The sequence below is a fragment of the Penicillium psychrofluorescens genome (genome assembly GCF_964197705.1).
Source record: "Penicillium psychrofluorescens genome assembly, chromosome: 2".
In the NCBI taxonomy this organism is placed as follows: Eukaryota; Fungi; Ascomycota; class Eurotiomycetes; order Eurotiales; family Aspergillaceae; genus Penicillium; species Penicillium psychrofluorescens.
Genome location: NC_133440.1, coordinates 3,343,110 through 3,366,527, shown reverse-complemented (window position 1 = coordinate 3,366,527; position 23,418 = coordinate 3,343,110). Strand labels below are relative to the sequence as shown.

General features: G+C 53.2%; 9 protein-coding genes across 9 annotated transcripts; 7 read left to right on the top strand and 2 right to left on the bottom strand.

Moving 5' to 3' along the window:
- Positions 1-486: 486 nt before the first annotated feature.
- PFLUO_LOCUS3446 (uncharacterized protein) lies at positions 487-2,685 on the top strand (the record flags this gene model as incomplete). The annotated part of the gene is made up of 1 exon (XM_073780694.1): positions 487-2,685. One exon carries the CDS (start codon positions 487-489, stop codon positions 2,683-2,685), a length of 2,199 nt encoding a protein of 732 aa, XP_073637523.1.
- Positions 2,686-3,693: 1,008 nt separating this feature from the next.
- Positions 3,694-5,670, top strand: PFLUO_LOCUS3445 (uncharacterized protein; the record flags this gene model as incomplete). The annotated part of the gene is made up of 1 exon (XM_073780693.1): positions 3,694-5,670. The coding sequence occupies one exon, from the start codon at positions 3,694-3,696 to the stop codon at positions 5,668-5,670; it is 1,977 nt and encodes a 658-aa protein (XP_073637522.1).
- Positions 5,671-7,137: 1,467 nt separating this feature from the next.
- PFLUO_LOCUS3444 (uncharacterized protein) lies at positions 7,138-8,673 on the bottom strand (the record flags this gene model as incomplete). The annotated part of the gene is made up of 1 exon (XM_073780692.1): positions 7,138-8,673. One exon carries the CDS (start codon positions 8,671-8,673, stop codon positions 7,138-7,140), a length of 1,536 nt encoding a protein of 511 aa, XP_073637521.1.
- Positions 8,674-9,092: 419 nt separating this feature from the next.
- PFLUO_LOCUS3443 (uncharacterized protein) lies at positions 9,093-10,010 on the top strand (the record flags this gene model as incomplete). The annotated part of the gene is made up of 3 exons (XM_073780691.1): positions 9,093-9,647; positions 9,700-9,895; positions 9,982-10,010. 3 exons carry the CDS (start codon positions 9,093-9,095, stop codon positions 10,008-10,010), a joined length of 780 nt encoding a protein of 259 aa, XP_073637520.1.
- A 1,619-nt stretch (positions 10,011-11,629) lies between these two features.
- Positions 11,630-12,043, top strand: PFLUO_LOCUS3442 (uncharacterized protein; the record flags this gene model as incomplete). Its single annotated transcript, XM_073780690.1, has 1 exon — positions 11,630-12,043. The coding sequence occupies one exon, from the start codon at positions 11,630-11,632 to the stop codon at positions 12,041-12,043; it is 414 nt and encodes a 137-aa protein (XP_073637519.1).
- A 483-nt stretch (positions 12,044-12,526) lies between these two features.
- Positions 12,527-14,423, top strand: PFLUO_LOCUS3441 (uncharacterized protein; the record flags this gene model as incomplete). The annotated part of the gene is made up of 4 exons (XM_073780688.1): positions 12,527-12,567; positions 12,621-13,027; positions 13,077-13,547; positions 13,594-14,423. 4 exons carry the CDS (start codon positions 12,527-12,529, stop codon positions 14,421-14,423), a joined length of 1,749 nt encoding a protein of 582 aa, XP_073637518.1.
- Positions 14,424-15,047: 624 nt separating this feature from the next.
- PFLUO_LOCUS3440 (uncharacterized protein) lies at positions 15,048-16,921 on the top strand (the record flags this gene model as incomplete). The annotated part of the gene is made up of 3 exons (XM_073780687.1): positions 15,048-15,558; positions 15,618-16,134; positions 16,189-16,921. The coding sequence occupies 3 exons, from the start codon at positions 15,048-15,050 to the stop codon at positions 16,919-16,921; spliced, it is 1,761 nt and encodes a 586-aa protein (XP_073637517.1).
- A 754-nt stretch (positions 16,922-17,675) lies between these two features.
- Positions 17,676-20,001, bottom strand: PFLUO_LOCUS3439 (uncharacterized protein; the record flags this gene model as incomplete). The annotated part of the gene is made up of 3 exons (XM_073780686.1): positions 17,676-19,275; positions 19,333-19,453; positions 19,551-20,001. The coding sequence occupies 3 exons, from the start codon at positions 19,999-20,001 to the stop codon at positions 17,676-17,678; spliced, it is 2,172 nt and encodes a 723-aa protein (XP_073637516.1).
- A 489-nt stretch (positions 20,002-20,490) lies between these two features.
- Positions 20,491-23,037, top strand: PFLUO_LOCUS3438 (uncharacterized protein; the record flags this gene model as incomplete). Its single annotated transcript, XM_073780685.1, has 7 exons — positions 20,491-20,555; positions 21,174-21,202; positions 21,255-21,449; positions 21,500-21,783; positions 21,835-22,570; positions 22,622-22,728; positions 22,795-23,037. The coding sequence occupies 7 exons, from the start codon at positions 20,491-20,493 to the stop codon at positions 23,035-23,037; spliced, it is 1,659 nt and encodes a 552-aa protein (XP_073637515.1).
- Between the last annotated feature and the right edge of the window lie 381 nt (positions 23,038-23,418).

Below are 23,418 nucleotides of genomic sequence, written 5' to 3'. Positions count from 1 at the left end.
GACCGCATTAGAGTACCTCCCGAGGCCGAATGTTGCCCCACGGCACTCTCTTTGTTATTCTGTTTATTCCAAGAATCCTGAGAAGGACGCGCTAAACCAAGTCTGGTATACCTTGAGAGCGGATCCACCAAACAGAAGCATCCTCGGTTGTTTTTCACTTCACCTTCATTGAACTAGAATAATTAAGTGGCTTTCGGGTATGTTTTCCATATTTACAGTCATCAATGAGGGCTAATGCAGACCCTGAGATGCGCTGTAAGCCACATCGGTACCACATGCCCGGACTCTCCGCATTTCCGTTGATCGTCGGCCTCTCGGACGCTATCGTCTCTACGCTCCAGATCAGGAGTCCACTAACCCCCGGGCCTTCCGACATGACGCTCGGTTCATGCTAAGCGACGGAGACAGTCCTTAAAGGGGAGCTATTCCCCAGGCGTTCGCCATGATTTGCGCTGTGTCTAAAACAGCGAGTCTGACTGAACCAACATGACCGTTCTGGCGGGCGCGTTACTCTTGGGCAGCCTGGCTCTGGCAGCGCCTTCCAAACCAATTCGTTGCCCCAGTCTTGATTCTGTGGGAACTCTTCAGGTGCTGCATTATAATAATCTGGGCCCGCAAAACAATGGCAGCTCGGCAGTCCTGGTGCACGATCGATTGAGCCATGCAGAAGCTACGGCCCGGTGCGCAACCATCGGCGAGAAGCTACATCCCTGGTCATCTGAGCCTTCACTCAACCAAAACCACCTGGGTTATGAGCTGGATTACCTTGTCTACGCTCACGAATTCCCCGAAGGTCAAGAGCTTTGGGTGTCTCATCCCGCCTCCGGCAAAGACTGCTATGCGCTTTCATGCTCCCACAAGGGCCTTGTTCGCGTCTCCTGCAACTCGAAGCTTCCAGCTCTCTGCACGTCTAGTCCACCCCCGACAAAGGATATAGACCGCAAGGTTATGGAATCGACCAAACTTACTGTCGCATCTCAGGACTACACGGTGACCGGATATCGCGATGCACGTTCATTCCGGTTCTTGGGAATTCCCTTCGCAAATCCTCCACTGGGCAAGCTGCGGTTTGCTCCGCCGCAAGCCTACTCTGGCCCCAAGAATATTGACGCAACCAAGCTGGGAGCCTCGTGCATTCAGTCAAGCTCCAGCTATGGGACTCTTGATAACGGCCCGATCTCTGAGGATTGTCTGTTTTTGAACGTGTACACGCCCGTTCTACCAACCCAGAGAGACGAGCACATTGACGGTCGTCCTGTGGCTGTTTATTTCTATGGCGGATCCTTCCTTGAGGGCACCTCGTCCATGATCGACTATGACGGTGGCAACTTTGCTAGCCGCAGCGACGTCGTAATTGTGACTCTCAACTATCGTGTCGGCGCATTGGGCTTTTTGGCCACTGGCAAGCTCACCACTGGTAGCTACGGTATCCGGGACCAGATCATGGCGTTGCAATGGGTGCAAGAGCACATCGCTGCCTTTGGCGGAGATCCATCCCGCGTGACTATCTTTGGACAGTCTGCCGGCGGCCAGAGCGCGGTGGCTCTGTTATCTTCGAGCGCAGCCAAGGGTCTCTTCTCAGGAGCGCTTGTCCAGTCGGCACCGCTCGATCTTCCGTGGTTCCCACGTACCCTCTACTCGCAGTACATTGCCCCGACCGTAGGCAAAGCAGTCGGATGTGACAGCGACAGTTCCGAGACAGAGCTTCTGAAGTGTCTTCGCTCCGTGCCAGCTGATATGTATCTGGACAACTCCACCGCTTTTGGGGATGCCGAGTCCACCATCGCGTCTGATATCGCTACTCACTACTATCACAATACCAAACTGCTCTCGTCGCAAGAGCCCTTCATGCCCATGCTCGATGATTCCAACTACGGCGTTGTTGATGATCAATTCTACCGTCTGCTCACGGAGGGCAAACTGCCCAATCATGTCCCGACCATGTTCACGACAGTCCATGATGAAGCAGCGCTTTATGTAGATGCCGAAATTCCCGATCTCGGTGACACGCAGGCTGCACTTGATGCGGTGTTCGAGACCGCCTATGGGACCGACCTCGGCACAAAAATGACCCTTTCCGGTGCTTTCGAGGCCAACTGGACCGACCCCGACGGCGTACGTGATGCCGCTGCGACGGCAGTGACCTACTCTGAATGGCAATGCGCCGAGGGCTGGCTCCTCAATCATGCCGGCGATGCATTCCCGTCGCTCTATGAAGTGGAAATCAACCAGGGACACATTCAGACAAACATTGGTGTTCCTGCCATCTGCTCTCCGAACAGTAACTACAATGCCACCTGTCATTCATCTGATGTCCTGCTTGCCTGGGGTACGCTCAACTCGAAGACATTGAACGTGGCGCCCTACTACGATGATCTGGATATCCGCCACTCCCAACTCTTGCACGATATCTGGGGTGCCTGGTTCCGTACCTACAACCCCAACCCGAACGTCGAGTTCCTCAAGATCCGTGGCCCGGCATACGCCACTACGCATGCTATCTTTGCTGGTGGCAAGAGTGGGTACGGACATGGCTACGAAATTCAGCCATACAGTGCTTCAGATGGCAATCTGACATTCCTTGGAATGCCACCTTCGCATGCTACTGTCAACTTTGCAGACACGGATAAGTGTGCAGTCTTTAGAGACTATGGGTTCACTTTCCAGCGCGCTAAGATGACATAGAGAGGGAATGCTTTACTTTCCATAATATCTAAGTACCTTGGCGACGCAATAATGAATAATTTATGCACTATAAACGCAATACAAGGATCCAACGACCACCTCCTGCTTCAACCAGCCTTTTCCCCTTTCATTTAGATCTAATTTGTTGTCATTAGCAGTTTAGACTGTTCGTATCTGCAATGCCACATGTCAAAAGTACAATCGGTCGTGGGTCATCAAATCCACTTGAAAGAGGGTCCAGTGCTTCGGGTACGTCAAAGATAGGAACGTGTTGAGTATGTTGGGGGCTAATGGAACCCTTGTATTCGGGGGAAAAAAGGTACTATTTTTGAGTGACGTAGAATGCGGGTATTAGGGTATTTAGCCGCGGTGGTTTCCGAATGAGCCACAATCTCTATACAAGTCATATGATAATTAAGGTTAGCAGTAACTAGATATCTTTGTCTCCTATGATGGTAATTCCGTTATCAGATTGTAACGTTTTTAAGCTGCGTAGGCTAGCTTTCAATTTAGTCCCTCTGTAGCGGACGAGCATATTTGGTATAGTTTCACAGATAGGGCACAGATGGATTCAATTCCGATTGTATAGATACGGGGAAGATGACACCCTTCGAGATTGAGCCCCGCATCTAGTCATAAAAATGTACCCCTAAAGATATGCTCACAAAGGGATTGTTCAACCTTCCACATTGGACTCAGTAGCCGCTCGCAAGAATGCGACCCTGGTGGAAAGCCAAGATGTGTAAGTTTGGGGAATGTTGATCTCAGCATATTAACCCCACATCGGGTCTTGGAAATGCGCTTGCGATCGCAACGTTACACGCGAGATAGAATAGACAGGTTTAGCGCGGAGTAAGAAGTCTATCTTTCAATGTCACCCCCGGAATATCGCTTCTAAGTGCTATCCTACTTGGCTTGACGTAATCTGTCAACAGACGGGGTCTACCCACCCCCGCGAAGTATATGTACCATACCCTGCCCTTGACCGTGTTGGATCCTCACGCCACCATGTTCTATCCCTATCGCACCACGTATCTTCGGGCTTGTCTTGTCGCCCTCCTCGGCCTTGGACAGGTCAACGCTGCGCCCACCGCCCAAAATGGTGGGAACGACAGACTCCCCGCGGTGTGGCCTCCTCCTCAACACATTTCATCGTCTGGCGGGGGCGTCTCACTCGACGGACCTGTCACCATCGTGACCGGCAATGCCACGGACTCGGCCACGATTAAGACAGTCAAGGAGGCCGTGCTTTCCGCTGGTGGTCATGTCGTCGTCTCGTCCCAGCCCAACGGCCATGGCACGCAGATCGTCATTGGCACCGAGGCGGAAAATGGCGCTGCCGCCGCCATTGCCAAGGCCCTCACGGGCAAACCTGCGAAAGGCCTCGCCGCCGATGGCTACGTTCTTGCATCTGGTGATTATGAGTACCGCCCGACCATTGTCCTCAATGGCGTAGACGGGCGCGGCACTTTCTACGCATCCCAGACTCTTCGCCAACTTGTCGACGGCCACCATGTTCCCGGTGTCCAAGTACGTGACTGGCCGCTCATGTCTATCCGTGGCTCGATCGAGGGCTTCTACGGCGTTCCCTGGTCTCATCAGGCGCGTCTCGACCAGTTGGTTTTCTACGGCAAGCACAAGATGAACACCTACATCTACACGCCCAAGGATGACCCGCTCCTCCGCGCGAAGTGGCGCACTCTTTACAACGGCACCGCCTACTCCCAGCTCAAGGACCTCGTCAACACCGCTAACACCAATCACGTCGACTTCACCTTTGCTCTGTCACCCGGATTAGACCTGTGCTACTCATCAAACGCTGACTTCAACGCTACGATCGCCAAGTTTGATCAGGCTCGCCAACTTGGTGTCCGCAGCTTTTACATTGCCTTCGACGACATCCCTCTTGAGTTCCACTGCGCAGCGGACAAGAAGAGATGGAACAACACGGGCAACGACCTCTGGCTGGCCGACTCCCAGGCGTACTATCTGAACCGTATCCAGAAGGAGTACATCGAACCCAACGGCCTCAAAAATCTTGAAACCGTTCCGACCAACTACGCCGGCAGCGCACCAAACCCTTACAAGGAAGAGTTCGGTACGCGGCTGAATAAGAATATCAGTATCCAGTGGACTGGCGAAGGAGTCTTCAGTGACCAGATCAATGATACAAACGTCCAACAGGCCGATTCGACTTACGTTACGGACAACTTGTTCTTGTGGGACAACTTCCCCGTCAACGACGGCAATCGTAACCAGCTGTTCCTCAACCCGCTCATCGGCCGTGCCGCAAATCTGTACAAATATCTCCTGGGCTTCACCTCGAATCCAATGGAGGAGGCGTACGCCTCTATGCCCGCGCTCGCTAACTATGGCGACTACACCTGGAACGGGCCAGCGTACAACGCCGACGAGTCGATGGCTGCAATCCTATGGGAACTCACGGGTAGTGACCCGACGGTCCACGACGCCGTCCTCGCGTTCTCCGACCTCAACCAAAACTGGCCGTACCGCACCCCCGTGGTCAATTCGCCCCAGCTTAGCAAAGACATCTCAGCTTTCTGGGCCGCTCGCAACCATTCATCTCATCCTCAAGGCGGGCACGGTCATGGACACGGCCACGGCAGCACCTTGGCGCTGCAGAAGCGCCTTGCACTCATCACGACGCTCCCGGACGTTCTTCCCCGCATGGCAATGAAGGGCTTCGCCTCGGACGTGGCGCCCTGGTCGACCCTTGCGATGCAGTGGGCACACGCCTGCCAGCACTTGATTGCCATGCTCGACGCGGTCGATGCCGGGGACAAGAAGAAGGCAGACGGCGAGTTCAAAGCCGCGCAGGCCTGGGTGAAGAAGACGAAGGCTAAGACTGTCAATGACCGTAATGACCAGGGCAAGAATCTTCCTGACTCGATCACGCCTATTATTGCTGAGGAGGCATTTACCTCGTTTCTCGCTAACGCCACGACTATTTATAAACGTCAGTAGACGTGGATATGAGTTTGGGGGTACATAGTTTTGCTTCTAGAAGAATACGAATATTGACTTGAAGGACTATTAAGGGAAGGAGGGTGGCTGATTGTATTTAGCACCGCGATCAGTCTGTGATCTAATCATAATTAATGGTAGACATCCAACATCATCCTTCAAATCATGCTCCATGGCCTTCTATGATTTAAGGGGAGAAAGAGACTAGTATGATATATGCTTTGTGCACCCAAGTTGCTTGACTAGTAGAGCCAACCCGCACGTCTGCGCTTCGTAATCGTTATCATTATCCACCGATCCGGCCTAGCTCGAGCCACTTCAACAAGAATAGAACTTATAGTGATGTGAGATTGCCCTCCTTCGAAGTCTTGCTGTATCCCGCCATGATTCTCTCGAGAGGCAGTCATTTTCGACTTCTCGAATTCATCACCCACAGCTATGGTGTAAATATAAAGATAAATATAAATCAATGAATGACGACTGATCTCATACGGAATATTTTCCTAAAATAGAAACAACCTTCGGGCTGCGGAGTCATCCCCATCGCCCTGACAAGGCTGAGCTGAATAAATACCTAGAGCGCCTAAGCTAAAACACCACCTTATCCAAACCATCCATCTACACAATGAGAGACTCCTTCCACCACGTAAGTATACTATAGCTCATTCAAAACCAACTCCATCCTCTCAACTGACTAACTAATCCACTCAATCTAGCATCACGACCCACCTCCTCACCACGATCCACCTCCTCACCATCACCACCCCCCACCCGTTTCCGATTTCGCAACAGACCCCGCACAGGCGATCCACAATCGCGGATTCGTATACGACACATTCAACAATCCGCCAGATCGGATTCAAGAGGACGGGACGCATATGAGCGGTTTGGAGAGGGTTTTGGTTGCTCTACTGGGATTGGCGCTTTTTGGTGTTTTCATATTCTTAGCTATCATAGGGACGCGGCATTGATTTGAATGAACCTCGTTGTTGCCTGTTTCAAGGAGGCTAGAGATGTCTGTCTTTCTACCTATTCTCCCTGTCAAATGTCAACCGAGTAGTACGCTCACGCCTTGGCATATTTGCTCGTACAAGCATGATACGGAAGCTATCTTTAAGTGATTATTCAAAATAAAGGTTCTGTGAATAAAGTGGTGAAACTGATTTCGAACCATCCTGTGACTGGCGAGCCAGTACCATAGTCATAAAATAAAAGGAGATAAAGAGCAGCGATCCGCTGAAATCATTCGTGTAAATCATTCGTGTATCCTTCCAATCGTAAGTCATGATGCATATGCTGGTAAATCAAGGCGCAAGATGCATAGAAATCAAGAGCAGAGTTAGCGATAATGAGAGAAGAGAAGTCTCAGTAGAGTGGAATGTGAAGATAGGTGTATGTGCTAAAGAAGCACAATTCAATAACATCTTCCAGGATCTGTCAGATAACCCAATCCAAGGGGAATGGCTGTCATTCGTATACGGGTGCTCTCCGTGAGCCCACATAGTCAGTGTCTTCTGCAACACTGGTCGGGATATATCGTTTCGCAGCCGAACTAGTCCGACGAGAAAGTCGCGAGGGAAGTCCAGCATGGCTGTATGATCGCGGACGCTCGGAGCTGCTGCCTCCCCCGCTTCCAGGCCGACTGCCACTGCCACTGCCGCCGCTGTAGCTCTCTCGCCGGGTCTCGTCGTAGGGATCCAAGTTGCGATGACGGGGTACGTATCGAGGCGGTGGCGGTGCTGGAGGTGGAGGTGGAGGTGGTGCAGGGCCCTGCGGGTAGGGGGAATCTGGAGCTGGCGGAGCGGCAGGATTGTCGAAGATGAATTCTTTAAACTTGACGCCGAATGGTTTCGATCGATGGCGCTCTTCGGATGTCTGTGGTCTGTTTGATCTCGATCCGTGGCTGCGACGTTGATGTCGAGGCGCTGCTGGAGAGAGATCACGGAAAGGTTTGCGCGTGTACGCCTCGTGGGAATGCCGTCTTGCTCGAGAGGCTGTCGGTGGTGATAAATTGTGCCTATCTCGACTCTTCTTATTCCGCAGAGACTCGCCAGCTCTGCCGTCTGAATCGTTGGACGATTCCGCCGACGCGTCCTCGGCGTCTCTGGTCGACGGACTCACAGAGCGGCCCATCCAAGCTGTGCGATCTCGAGTTTTCCGAGGAGGACGTTCGGGCCATGGAGGCGGACTTGGAACTCGTGGTGACGCGAACCCGGATCGTGGTTCGGTTGGCGGGGGGTCAAACGCCGGGTACGGCTTGCGAGCACGACGCTGACTCCCCCGTGAGTCAAGATGAGTTCGACGCCGTCCTGACCCGCGAGGCATGTGCGAGAAGTAATCATCCTCGTGATCGTTGCTGCCACCCGGGACGTAATACGCGCCAAACTTGGGGGAACATGGACGGGGAGTGTTCTTCCGCACAAAGTCGTATTCAAGTCGCTTACTGACTCCCTCGTGCCACTGCAGCATTTCCGGGTCCGGTTCGGAGGGAAATGCATCGCGGGGGATCTCTTTTGGGAAAGGCTCTCCATTTGCATCGGTAAGATTCCAGAGACTGACAGCGTTCTGCAGATATCGCGAGTGCTCATCCGGGTCCATCAACAGCTGTATGGTCTGCCACCGCACGAACCCATTTGGGAGGAGCGAGGGGGTCGAGGGGCGTTCGTAAGGGTTTGTGGATGGTTGGAGGCTGTGGAAACATCCCAGCGACTGGTAGATGAAGGACAGCGCTTGGGATTTGGTCTCGAGGAACAAGGCATCGTAGTTACCGCCGACTTTGCGGTAGAAAGCAGCGAGTCGCTCGGGCGTCAGGTCGGCCGATCCGCCCGCGCAGAATGAAGGCTGCACGTAAGGAGAGTCATTATCTGTCTGCATGCGTCTCGGATTCTGGAACTGACTGACCATCAACTGTGCTATACCGAGACATAGCTGTTCCAGCAGCGGGGCCGGGCTCTTGTCTGGGTTGATTAGGATGCCCCAAGCACTGCTGGCACCGTTGGACATGTCTGATAGATGTAGGCGTGTTGCATAGTAGTAGGAGTGATGATAGAGGGAGATGTAGACAGGTGAACCGGTAAACACAGACTCAGGCGGTCAGGCACCGACAACACGAGGACCCACTGCGGGGGATGACTCGACGGACAGTCAGGTGATGTGAGGCATGACTCGAAGCGTCAGTTGATGTACGGCTATTGCGGTATGTATCACGACTCCAACTAGTGAGTTAGTGATATCGTGTTTGTTAATGACTCCGCAATTGCCCTATTAGCTTAGAGTAGAGCCGCATCGGCTCGACAACGAGATACAATCGGGTAGATCTTTCGAGGTTAACTGCTCCGGTAGTGGGCCAATCCGGTTCTCTCCCCCCTCTGCTTAGACCCACCCGCAAATAATTCAACAAACAGCAACCAACCCCTCAGACAATGGTGCTGCTCAGACGCATGCCCCCTTCCGAGAGGATGGCGAGCGGGACGGACCGCAGCGACGCCCCGCCACTGAAGGAACCTGGCCGTGCACGCTCGCAACCACGGTTGCTCAAGAGCCAGGATGTCCCAACGTGGTATGCCCATAATCCCTACATTCGCACTGGATATCGCCCCGTGACACCCTCTGCGCGACTTTGCTTCGAGAGTTTGGCGTACTTGCACAACGAGACGGTCAATGTGTACTCGCATCTGATCCCTGCCGTGGTGGCTTTGTTGAGCAACGGCCTCCTCTACGTGTACTTCGCCTCTTCTTTTCCGCGAGCATCTTGGAGCGATCAGCTCGTGTTCCATATCTATCTGACAACCTCGATGATCTGTTTCGGTATCTCGTCAACCTATCATACCCTGCTTTGTCACTCCGCCCGTTTCATAGGTCTATGGACCCGGTTTGATTATGTTGCGATTGTTTTCCAGATCCTCGGGTCCTTCATCTCAGGACTCTATGTTGGGTTCTACTGTGAGCCACATTTGCAGAAAACCTACTGGTCGATGGTGGGTGAAACTCTTCTCTTTCTGTTTTGGGGTTATCTTACCTGCTTCGTAGATTAGCATTTTGGGCCTCTTGACTGGATTTGTCGTGCTACATCCTCATTTGCGAAGCGAGAAGTGGAGAATCCTACGGCTGTCGACGTTTGTGGCAACCGGATTGTCGGCCTTTGCGCCCATTATCCATGCCTCTTTTCTCTTCCCGTACGAACAGCTGGACCAACAGTCAGGGCTGCGGTACTATTACCTTGAAGGTCTAGTTATCATTGTTGGTGTATTCTTTTATGCGGTAAGTAGCGCATACGCCTTTGAAGCGGAATCTAGCGCTCATCGATTTCAGACACACTTTCCGGAATCATGGAAGCCTGAACATTTTGACATTTGGGGCTCCTCCCACCAAATATTTCATGTTTCGGTTTCTACGGCAGCGGTCATCCATTTTTACGGAATACTGGCTGCATTTCAATGGAATTACGAGAATCAGCGCTGCAGTCCTGCCTGACGGACAAACAAAAAGCGAATCTCCACTGGACCTATTGGGGCCGGGGGCAGGAGGGCAGCTACACCTTTAGCCCCGGTTTCGCCCTGTTTGACCTTCATCTGATAATGGACTAACAGTACCCCCATCCACCGACTTCACGGGACCCATGAATGGCGGGTTTGTATAGAAATCCCCACTGGCCAGATGTGTGGAGAACAAACCCCAGTGGCACTTCAATTGTCTCTAGGTAATTTTGTAACCAGGTCATAATTCTGACGCCTCTACTCTGTACCCCGGAGCGACATGTAATACACAAAAACCCAGCTGCTGGAGGCCTTACTTGGCGGCGAGTATCCGGATTCCGATGAAGCGAAACAGTGTGCACGAGTAACATTCTGGAGCTAAATCTCTTGATCTTCCTCTGGTGCTATAGCAGATCAAAGAGAAAGCCAAGATAGAGAAGCTAACACACTCCCAGGCCAGGTTACTCCGGATTGTGGTGAAAGTAATACTATCTCTCTTTGGATTCTCGAAATTTAAATTCCTTCGATATGAATTGTTTATATCTGACTTTGTATCTAGATGGTGCGCTGTGTGCGGGTAATGATCAATGTTGTTCTGGATCTTGTTCAATTGTTGATCTGGGTGTTGGCGTGGGTATTCCGCCCACATTTCAATGTATCGAAGACAACCCGTACGGGAGCTCTTAGTTTCCATGCATTTACGCGCATCACTACTTGACCCCTTAGCATCAGTTCACGAATATATATTCTTATTGGGGTAAACTGAGATTAGTGGCACAGAGCTGTAATGGAGTATCGCTCCCTAGATGCTTGCGTAGGCCTGTCTTGTTACCTCTGCTTTTGTCCAATAGGTGCGCTTCTTCAGGTCATCTGATACATTTAAATATACGAACAAGCCAACTCCGATACATAACTACTCGTAGGACTGCTGCCTCACATTGGGCGGTCGCATTCCAGTTAAGCATAAAACCCAACTTTATTGGCTCGCTGTTGTTCATCTACTCTCCCAGCAACCCTTCATTCTACGATCGACATGCCATGCCCAACTACCCGACATTCTCAACCAGCTCTCACCTATCACATCCTCCTATCAGCTCGATAGACCCACCGACGACATGGCGCGGGAGGGAGATGTGCGTTTGCCTGCGGATGGTACATAGAGACACATCCCCCAGCCTGCGCGGTTAGTTAAGTGTCGCATGTACCCTCGAACTGCTCATGGGTTTTCCATCTTATTTTGACGGCTTGTCTTTCTTTTAGCCTCCTTTTAATCCTATTTGCATTTAATCACTACCTATATTATTGCTTGCCCTGCGTTTTTATTGTTTGTTGTTTATTGTTATTGTCGCACTTCTGAGACATACATCCCTTCCGTCCCGAGTGTTGACAAAAACACCGTCCAACCCAGCCGACACAACATCTCAAATCAACATTGCTTCCTTTAATCAATCTTCCATCTCAAGTTCTTGACCACAGTCTCGACAATGGCCCTCGTCCGCGACCCCTACTTCTGGAAGCGTTTCTCCGCAGCCGTGCACAAGCAAGAAGTAGCAGATGCGGAAGCCAACCCCGAAACCAAACCCGAAGCACAAGCACAACCCGAAACAACCGAACCAGAGAAGATAATAGACCAAAAGGAGCTGAAGAAGATGGAAAAGGAGCGGAAGGAGAAACAAAAGGCGAAAGAGAAGCAAAAGAAGAAGGAAGAAGAGTACGAACCTATCCACCCGCCCTTTACTGTCATCCAACCCAAAACCCTACTAACTAAGACCCATCAGAGAATCGTGGCTCTCGCGCGAACACAAGAAGCGCAGACGCAGTCTCCTCGTCGGCTTCATGATCTGCATGCTCATATTGTGCCTTGTGGCCGGTGGCGTGGTGGTCTGGTGGCTCAGTGAGCATAATTGGTTGCAGGGCCAGGCGAGTGTGCAGTCAGCATAGACTCGGTTTGATGGGGATGTTGATAGCTGAATCTGGAGATTATTTATACCCACCGCCTCCAGCGGGTTTCTTGAATGGTTAGGGCATTGGATATTTAATCACTCTGTATCTCTATCTGGTTCCGCATATACCTTCCTAGAAGGGATGGATGTGTACTCGCATCTGCCGGGACTGCCTATCCTACATGAGGTGGTCCCTATAGTCGTCTGTAATTATAAAATAATTCTCAAACCAACCATTCAACCCAAATAACCCCTATCTCTGCGAGTTAACTACTCTTCCCTGCGCTTACATGGTACTACTGCCGTATTCGCCTCGGCCACTCGCCTATCGTCGGCTTATCGCAACCAACTCCACCTCCCCCCGCAGCTATAACTACGACCCGAACGCCCCCTCATAGAATATGAATCGGCTTCTTGACTTCTTCCACCCTAGCCACCATGTTGCCCCCGTTTGATTATTTCACTTACCGGCAAATCCGGTCAGTCCTAACCACCTCTTAGATGCTACACCCAATCACTAACCCCTGCCCAGGGCCCAAAAACAACAGCAACGAAGGGACCGATTCGCCAATCTCCCCGCCCCATACCACCTCCACATCACAAAGTCCGACAAGGCAAACATCCTCGACAAACCCATCGAGGAGCTCGTCCAGGACATCCACAACTCCGCCGTCGAGCCCATCGATGTCCTCCGCGCCTACGGCAAGGTCGCCAAGCGCGCACAGGAGCGCACCAACTGCATCACAGAGCTATTGATCCCCGAGGCGGAGACCTGGCTGCAGTCCGAGATTAACCTCAAGGGCCCGTTGGCTGGTATCCCCATCTCGCTGAAGGATTCGCTGCATGTCAAGGGGTTTGACACCACTCTCGGTTACTCGACCAAGGCCAATCAGCCGATCTCGGAAGATGGACCTATGGTCAAGCTCCTGAAGGATGCAGGTATGAGATATCCTGTTTGGTTCTGGTATTGTTTCTGACTGCTCGCCAGGTGCCGTGCCATACGCTAAGACGGCTCTCCCAATCACCCTCTTGTCGTTCGAGTCGGCCAACGGCCTCTGGGGCCACTGTCTCAACCCGCATTCCCCTGGATACTCGCCCGGTGGCTCGACGGGTGGGGAGGCCGCACTCCTGGCGCAGGGTGGTCGCATCGGCATTGGCTCTGATGTCGCGGGATCGGTGCGCGTGCCCGCTGCTTGGAGCGGTATCTATTCCCTCCGCTGCAGCACCGGTCGCTGGCCCAAGGTCGGCGTGAGCACCAGCATGGCCGGGCAAGAGGGCATCCCCAGTGTGTTCAGTCCGATGGCTCGCACTCTGAACGACCTGACCTACTTCACCCGCACCATTGTAGGAATGGAACCGTGGAAGTACGACTACACGGTTCACCCCATCTCCTGGCGGGAGGATCTGGCGGCCAACGCGCAAGGCCGGCCGCTTCGCGTGGGTTTGATGACCAGCGACGGTATGTTTTGTCTTCCCCGTTTGGTTTCGGCTGTACTGACAGACAGCACAAGGCGTCGTGCCTCCCACTCCGGCAATTGAGCGGGCCGTCTCCACCACCGTGGCTGCCCTCACTGCCGCGGGACATACCATCAAGGAGATTGCACCTCCCAAGGGAGCGGACCCCTTCACAGGCCTGAATCTGGCCTCGCAGCTGCTCAACGCAGACGGTTGCCATCATTTCAATGCCCCCCTGCGCAGCTTCGAGCCGTCGGATCCGGGCGCCATCCAGCTTAGCCGTGTCGCCCACCTCCCGCGACCCGTGCGTTACCTGTACTACCTGTATGTGCGGTACATCCGGCGGGACAAGGTGCTGGCGACATTGCTCCGCGACTTCGGGCCCAAGTCTGCCGCCGAGCTGTGGCCGCTGACGGCTCAGCGTGAGACCTTCCGCGCCACCTGGCACCAGTGGTGGGATGCCCAGGAGCAGCAGTTCGACTTTATCCTCTGTCCCGTCAACGCGACTCCCGCGCTGCCGCACAAGGCGATGCATGACGCGGTCTCGTCGTGTGGCTACACTTTCCTCTGGAATCTGCTGGATTACTCGGCTGGTGTCTTGCCGGTCAGTCATGTCGATCCTATCCGCGACGCCCTGGTTGGTCCGTACAAGAAGACGCTCCGGAATCTGGGCTGCGACAATGCCATTGCGCGTGGAGCGTGGAAGCACTATGACTCGCGACAGATGGCGGGTCTGCCGACCGCAGTGCAGGTGGTTGGGCGGCGCTGGCAAGAGGAACAGGTGCTGGGGTACATGGCTGTTGTGGAAAAGGCATTGGAGGCGTACCAGGACCCGACGACGGGGGTGAGCAGTCGATATTCTCTGCTGGAGATTGACTAGAGGGGATAATCATAGGAGTCCATCGGTACTAACTTGACTCAGTTAATGGTAACTAACCAACTAACCCTAAGTAAAAATTATATGATATCTCACTTGATCGGCATGCGCAATCCTGATCGGTGGAGTCGAACTGTCATTATGGCTGTCATGCCATACATGTTTCTTACTACCCCCGGACTGGTCTGCTTTTTGCCCCTGTTTCAACTCGTATCCGGCCATTCGTTATTCGGGCGGAGTGTATTTCCTCCTACTGAACCATAGTTCCCCCGTAACTAGTTTACATCGTAGGTAGTTTTAGTGCTGCCCCAGCCCCCTCCCCGCCCGTCAAATCACGGTTGTTCTTCCTTCCCTGCAGAAGTGTCTCTTTGTCTCTTCTCTATCGACAAGATCTGCTCTTTCTCTCTTCCTTCTCCCTCTCTCTCTCTTCCCCACCCCACTCTTTTCTTTTTCGTGTCTCTGTTCTCTATTTCCACTCCCCCCACACACTTCCCTTTCTCGTTTTCTCCCATTCCCGACACTAATCATCTCCACCACCCCTGTCGCAGCAGTATGCACATGCTTCATCCTTCTTGCTGCCTCCGCCCATGATCAGGGATTAGAGCGCCTGCGCCCGCGCCGTCGGACATGTCGTCTCGCAAAAAACCCATCGCTGCGCGCAAAAAGGAGGGTATCCATTTCGTCAACGCCAGACCCTCCTCCGAGATCGAGAAGCTCAATGCCCAACGTCTGGTACGCGCGCACGTCGGCCGTTGGATCTCCGACCAGACCAAAGATCGCTCCTCCGCCCTCGAATCCTCCACAGCAGCAGCAGTCGCCGCGGGCAAACAGCCCATCCGAGATTTCTCCCATGCCCTTGTCGCACCGCGTGCCTCTTCGTTTTCCTCTGGCTCCGGATCCGGTCACTCCGCTGAGCTGCCGCGTGAATGCCAGGGGTCGCCCTTTGCGCTCTCGCAGTCCAGCGAGAGTAGCGATAGCAGTGATGATAGCTCGTTGACCATGGTGTCGGGGGATAAGATGTCTGCCCCTTGGGGTGAAATCATGTCCGTGGAGCCGCTGATTTCGGGGGTTTTCGATCCGTTCGGCACATATCCTTCAAATTTCGCACCGGAGATGGTCCATATGTGCGAGACATACTGTTCGTATGACACAAGAATCTGGCCCATAGCAGTGCTAACCTTTGCTCTCTCTCAACAGGCATGTCCATTCTCTGGCCCGGTCTGGCACCCTCTCGGCCTCTCAATACCCAAGCAGTTGCGCGCTCCGTCCCCGAAACCTGGTTTCCCTTATCGATGACCGACCCCGCGCTCTTCACGGCATTCATGTTCGCTGCGCTCTGCCATCAGCGCGTGCAGTGGCTCAATCGCACGATTCCTGGGGCCACGTTCGGCCCTCGACAACAACAATTACTGGAATTGTGCGAGATGGAGTCGATCAAGTTGATCAATCAGGCTGTCCGGGATCCGACCCGCGCAGCGAGCGATGCAGTCATTCTGAGTGTCATCTGCATGGCACATCATAGGTCGGATGAGGAGCACAGTGGAAATGATCGGCGAACTCCGTTCAATCCGCCTCTGCTGCGCCTACAGTGGATCGATGTCTACGGTCGACTACCCCCGAATATGATTCATATTCAGGGATTGATACAGCTGATCAAGCTACGGGGTGGGTTGGACTCTATCACGTTGAAGGGGTTGGCCCCGACAATCAGCTTGTAAGGCCTGTTTCTTGAGCTTGAATTTGTAATCCACTAACCCTGAGATTCTAGCTCCGATATCTTCACTTGCAGTTGTTTGTGCATCGCCCCGGGGTTCGAATTCCGACCTCTGGAAGATAACAGGCGCGGCAAATCAGCACAAGAAATCCTCGGATACGGTCCAGCAGACATCGAGAACGGGTTTGGACAACTGCTTGGTATCGGCATCACCGCGCAAATGGCCGAGGCTTTCCAGGCAATATACACCTACATCAACATCGTGAAAGCACATGAGAATAACCCCCGCGCATTCGACCTGTCCCTTCTCGCCGACCAGCGCAACATCGCCCAACACACCCACCTCTCCTTACCGCCCGCCAACCAAATCATGCCCTATTTCTCACATTCAAGCCATGCATCCACCTACGAGGCCTCTCGCCTAGCAGCCATGATCTTCGGAGTCGGCGTGGTCTTCCCCATTCCAGCGAAGAATACCCCGCTGTTAAACCTTGCCCTGCAAATGCAGTCTGTTCTCCGCCAACCTGATGCAGCGGCTTTCTGGTCCTCGCCTGCTACCCGCATTGTCTTGGTGTGGGTTTTGACCCTGGGCGCTATCGCTGCGGTGGATTCACCAGCGCGCACATGGTATGTGTCCATGTTGGGTGATACGGCCCGGCGCAGTGGATTGTCATCATGGACGGAGCTCAAGAATCTCCTGGAGATGATGCTCTGGTACGACGCTGCGTGCGACGTGGCGGGTGAGACGCTCTGGTTTGAAATCGAGCACACCCCTGTACCGCAATAGGCTCTGCGATGCTGCCACGATTTCTTTGATCCCACCCCACCATTCGAAAGCTCCTCAGCAAAATACACGAAATTCTGGTCTGTTGCAGCGACGAGGCAATCGATCATCTCTTTACCTAAACATCTATGTTCCGCCTGGCTGCGATTTTCATCACGAAGCTTTACGGACTATTCCCTCAAACCGCGTTGTTGACGACACAACAATATCTCTAACTGTCACCACCCCACCAACACGACAAATGCAGTTCTGTTCCTCTAACTATTGGCCTGGCCTCGGCGTTCATTTCTTTCTGGCGGCATCCTTGTCCTTTCATCTAGCATGTGTTTCGGATCTTTCTTGTGATCTTATATCTGTTTCCATTCAGCATGTTTGATATTTCCTTGGAAGAGTCCATTTCCACCTACTGGCAGTGGTTTGGCTCACCTTTCCCTTCTCTTCCCACTTTGTCACTCTCATACTGATATCCATATCCAACCCCACAACTCCATTGCGACGAACATACTATGTACCCTTTCCAACTGTCATGTCACAGATTCCGTTCTACTAATCAACCAAACACCACTGTCTTTCAGGCAATTTCTCGCAACTGTTTCCTGTCATGAAAAATAAAATATTTCATATAGCACATCAACACCAATATCAATATCGAACAAACTTATCAATAAATGCTGATGTATCTGATATTCGTGTTCGTAGACTATCACTAGCTCTCTCGGTCGAGGTCGAGCTCCGTAGCCCAGGGGAGGGAAATGATCTATACAACCCCATACGACGGATGGTACTGTCCCTGCAACAGAGGCTGCTCCTCTGTCTCCCAGTCTCTAGCTGCGACATCAGGCAACGCATCATCATCAGCGATACCTGTACGAGCTGGATCTAGACCTGGATATTGCCCTCCTTCCTCATCCCCATCCCCATCTCCATCTCCGTGTCCCTGCTCTGCTGCAGGCTGCAAAACACCCGTCCTCCACGCCACAAACCCGGCAAGCACCGTCCCTTCCACAGCAACAACCAGCGTGAGAACGACATTAACTGGCACAGGATCCCCACCAAAAGTATGCAGCGTAAGGGCATCCAAACCCGCCTGCGCGAAATTACCCACGCCCGCAAGACATATAATCAGCCCATACACCTTGCCAAACGCACGGAAGCCGAACACCTTTGCCGCGTAGTCCGAGACAGATGTATAATAGAACGGTCTATACAGCACGAAGAGGACAATATTCGCATATGCCGCAGGCACGCTGTCTCTAATACATCCCAGCACGCCGATGAGCGTTGCTATTGCCACCAACAGCGTGAGAACCGTTCTTGTCTGGAAGTTGTCCAGGAAAACCCCGGTGAAGGGGACGGAGATGAGTCCGCCGACTGGGAGGAGGATGTCGAAGACGGAGTTTATGGCTGTGGCTTGTGAGGGGGACAGGAGATAGGTGTATTGTTGGCGGATTGTGGCAACAAAATAATTTATACGGAGCATCATTAGTACGGTAAATGTGGCGATTAGGATGAACCATGGTGTGAAGATTTGTTGGAGGGGTGTGTGGTTGTGGAGGACGCCCCAGACGCCGCTGGTGGTTGTGTTTGGCTGTGTTTGTGGTTGCGGTGGCGGTTGTGGTGATTTGATGTGTTGTTGAGTATCTGTATTGGTGGTGTGGACTGGTTGAGGTTGTTGAGGTTGCGGGTTATCCAGGTCGCCCCGGAAAACCGAGTCATCAATACCAATAGTATCAGCCACGGAGACCGTCCCATCATCTAGCAGATCCTGGATGTGATTCACGATACTCTGTCTATGCACGCGGCGGCTATTCCGCTGACGCTCGCTCTCGTCTCGATTTTCGATACGGTCATCGACTCGGTCATGCATTTCTGCGACAAGTTGCGTCTCGGCCTGGTACACGAGCTCGCCGGCTGTTTTGTACGATGTCCTCGGCATGACCAGTATCTGGACGACCGCGATGAATACGGGGACAGCGAGGTAGAACAGGAAGAAGGATCGGATGGAGACCGCGCCCGTATTCTCGTTCAGCAGTCGGAGGATTAGGAACACAGCGCTGGATGCGTCGAATGCACCCGTTAGCATTGACAGTATCAGCCCCGATCGCTTCGGGAATGTATTGGAGAGCTGAAATGACGAAATGAAGACGAATGGTCCGCCGAGCGACAGGAACAAATACCCCGGAATATATCCGTCGAAAGGCATTTGTGCCGCAAAGGCGAAGAGAAGCGCGCCGATGGCTAGACATGCACTGCCGATGAGCCCGCTTACCCGTGGACCGTATGCATCCAGGATGGTGCCCACGGGTAGCGCGGAGATATTTGTTGCTACGGCAGCGATGGTGAACATCAGATTCAACCTAGGCGAAATCAATTAATGTGAGCGGTTACGAATGGAGTGGGAGGGGCCGACGTACCGGATCTGCTGCCCGTTACACACGCTCACATCCTCATCCAGCTCCGCCCGGGTGCAGAGGTTGCGGTATACTTTCTCGCGAATAAGAATGGGTTTCAGAGCTGCGAACCCGAAGACTATTCCTGCTGCGAGGAAGCAGTAGATTACTGCGATACACACCTGTGCTGTTTGATGTCAATCTAGGGTGCGCCTAATGCATAGTTTGTAGTGCACACATACCAATCCTCTTCGCAGGGCTCACTTCAAACGCCCCCATCGTCTCATCCACCGCCCATTGCGGCTCTTTGATGACCACCTGGGCCTGGCCGTGATCAGTCGAATCATAATCAGATTCCGGCACTAATGAGTAGTTTCGGCCAGGATCCACATGTCCAGGGACATTGGCCTGGACAGGACTCTCGCGCGTGGTCGTGGGCGACAACCCCAAAAAGGTCGACGGCCGTTCATTCTGGTCATCATCATCGACGACGGATTCGGTCCAGCCGGGCCCCGCATAGGGATTAAAGTTCAGACGAGAGTACGTGGAGGGAAAGGACGAGGAGAGCGGCGACTCGGGCAGGTCCTGGTAGACGTCTGGCTCCTCGTCGGATTCCAAATCATCAGCAGGCCGGCCGCGTGGGTACCGGCTGTGCTCCCAGGCCTCGAGGAAAGAGATACGGTTGAGAGACATCGTGGATCCAGGGACCCCACTAAAGATTGATATTCTCCATCGGGTGGTCGAGGCTTGTGTTTTGGTCGAAAGGTCTTTGTGGGGATGCAACTCATCTGCAGTAAATGCTTTTTCAACGGTTGAGAGACGCTTGCTCTTCCAAGGTTGTTCCTTGTTCTGATGCAGCTGACGTAGGGTCACGTGGTTAATTAACTATGGCCATCGGCCCTGAAAATACTACATGATTCCGATCTTATTGACAACCGTCCGGGATTATGATGGACAGCTCCCAATTAACCTCTGAAGCCTTGCTCAAATAGGCAGCTGGTAGCCCATTGCACTAGTAGCTGCGGACAAAGACACCCTTCCAGACACTCCTCCGACTCTTCAGATACCCGATCGACAGGGTCGCCGGGTTGGAGATGGGCCACCCACGGATCCAGTGAAATTGCACCCAGGCCCAACCCTCACGATGCCGAAGGGTCAAAGATGCCGACCCACCACTCTCCGATGATCCCGGCCTCGCCGGTCCAATTACCGCAGGCTGGACTGACCGGTGAAGAAGACTTCGATGGGTCCGTCGAAGTTTATGAGTTTTTAAGTGTTCTGCTGCGCGGATTAAACCACATGACCGGGACGGGGTCCTTTCCTACATGTGTGTCGGGAGGTGATTGGCTCTGCCGGTATTGCGGGCATGCTGGGCCGAAGGAATCATTCGACCAAATTGCATCAGATCCTGAGAAATGTTTTCTGGATAATAACAAACACAGCATGGTTCCCTTTATCTGCGCCTTTACCCGCCCTGCCTTGCGAAATAGATGCCGAGATCTTTCTCCTTCGGGAGACGATCACTCGCTTTCCCCCTCCCCAATTGTCTCATGGACGCGTGGGGGACATCCACTCAGGGCACTGACTAGTGGAGAGCGTTACACCATACGATCCACTCACTTCTTTGGGCCGGGCTAATCTCCAATGATCCGGGCACCGATTATAGGTACTCCAAGTCAAAGCCTTGAAGAAAAGATGTCGACATCCATCTTCCCGCGGGCTCGACTTTCTCTTTATCTTCGGTCGGGCCGCGCTTCCTGTCACACAAGTGCTTGTCCGGCCAGTGCTGCGTAATGAGGGGATGGTCAGTTCTGATTTTTTCTTGCGTGTCTTATCTGGACTCCCGTGCTAACAATCCTTCCCAGCCTCACGTGCCGTCTCCGCCATCTGAAATGTGCGTTTGAATTTTTTTTTATGTGCACAGATATCATTCTGACGCTCACTAGGTGACAAGTCCGGTGCTACATGTCTGCGCTGTCAACGATCGGGCCGTGAATGTGTCCCAGCTCCCGTAAAATCCGAAGAGGTCTCTTTCCGCCATGGTCAAAACCCTTCCCTGCGCGGAAAGGGTCCTCCGCGGTACGGGGAGAGCGATTTGGCCTTCCCAGAAGACCAAGTCTGGGTTGAAGCGTCTTCGGACTGTATGTTTGTCGCCTGTAACTCTGCACGGAAATCCTAATTTTCCTATTAGGGTCCTTCAAAGACGAGACCGATGAGACGGCCTCCGAGTATCATGTTCTCTCTATAAGAGAGCAACCATCGGCTTCAGGGTCGCCGTCAGAGTCTCGGTCCACACCCTCGTCGGTGACTATGGATTCTGGGGCGACGTCCAGCGCAACGGCGAGGCCGCCGTACACGCGGTCCAATTCGGCCAATTCATTACGCTCCCCGCCGACGCCTGTCGGCCAGCCTCGGATGGCCAATGTAAACGAAGCGTATCTCCTCCGGCATTTCCAGAGATATGTCGCGCCATGGGTGAGACTTCCGTATAACCAACCCTTTGCCATGCACGACTAACCCAGACAGCTCGACGCCTGCGATCCCGGCCGGCACTTCTCAACCGAGGTGACCGAACGCGCCCTTCATTCGCCATTACTGCTGTATGCATGCCTGGCTGTGTCGGCGTGCCACCTGCACCGGACCACAAACCACATTCCGTCCGATGTCGCGGACGAGTACCACGAGCGCTGCATCTCAATCATGCTTCCAGTCCTCGACAAACCTGACTTCAACATCAGCATCGACCTGCTGCTCGCATCCACCGTGATCCTGCGTTTCTTCGAGCAAATCTCCTCCCACGGTCCGCCCAACGACCCGCAGCGCCATCTTCTAGCCGGATCCGTGTACATCAGCTCGCACGTCGACTGCGCCATCTCCGGCGGTCTCGCGTCGGCCGCCTTCTGGCTCTTCGTCATCCAGGACATCCAGTTCGCGCTGACGTACCAGAAATGCCTACGGCTGAGTTTGGCGCCTTTTGATGATCGTCTGCGCATGTGGTGGGCTTCCAAGAGCCGCCTCACCGATAGTGACTGGACCAACCGCGCTATCTGGATCTTAGCCGAGACTATCGATTTCTGCTATAATGTCTCCGGTCGCAACTATGGGGGCTGTTTGGGCGTGGCGGGAGAGAATGCTCTCATGCAGCGCATTGCCGAGTGGGAGAATTCTCGTCCGGATACATTTGCCCCGTTACATGCGGCGCCGCCGGATCCTGCGAGGGGGAAACCGTTTCCTGAGGTGTGGTACATGAGTTCATGGCATGGTAAGTCTATGTGACTCTTTGGTGGAGGGAGTGGTACTAAAATGAAACCAGCCACTGCCGTCCAGCATATGTGTCTCACCAAGGCACTGCTATCCATTCGTGCGATTGAACTGCTTGACCGAAGCATTTTGATCACTGATCAGTACATGCGACTAAAGGTGCGTATATTGCCAATACTATCTTTCCTCAACGCCAATAACCACTGACTTTGTCTGCCTGCCCAGGATGAAATCACCAATAATCTAAACCTCCTCTTCGGCATTGGCCAGTCGGCCGAAAACGACCCTTCCCTGCGGATTATGGCCTGCCATGTCCTCTATGCGTGCAGCGCGTGGATCGACAATCCCCTCGCCCAGAACGCGGTGTTTGATCTGCTGCGCAGCACCGAGACCGAGAATGGTTGGCCGTGGGCGTATGTCGAGCAACGCATTGTTCATGCATGGCGTGGAGTGGAAGTTTCGAGATAGACTACGTACAGAAAATATGAGCGCCTAATGTTTTTGCTGGTCGACATTCTCTCCGTTCGGGTTGACTCCGATAGGGCTATGTAGTTTACTTAGCGGCATTTCGGGCGTTGCTCCGATTATCGCTGCTTCGAGCAGACATCTCCGCACGAGCGATAGTTAAAACACCGCCGCAAACCCTCACCCAATCCTATCAAGATTATATTTCTCACTACTTCGCATTCTGAAAAATGCTTCCAATCCGACGACCAGTCCTCAACCCTCTAGTCAGCCGCCTCCACTGCGGCAAGACTACAAGTTCATCGACACCAAGCATCCCCAAAATAGCCATTCTAGACGACTACCTCAACATCGCAACCGACCACTTCGCCCACCTCCCACAGT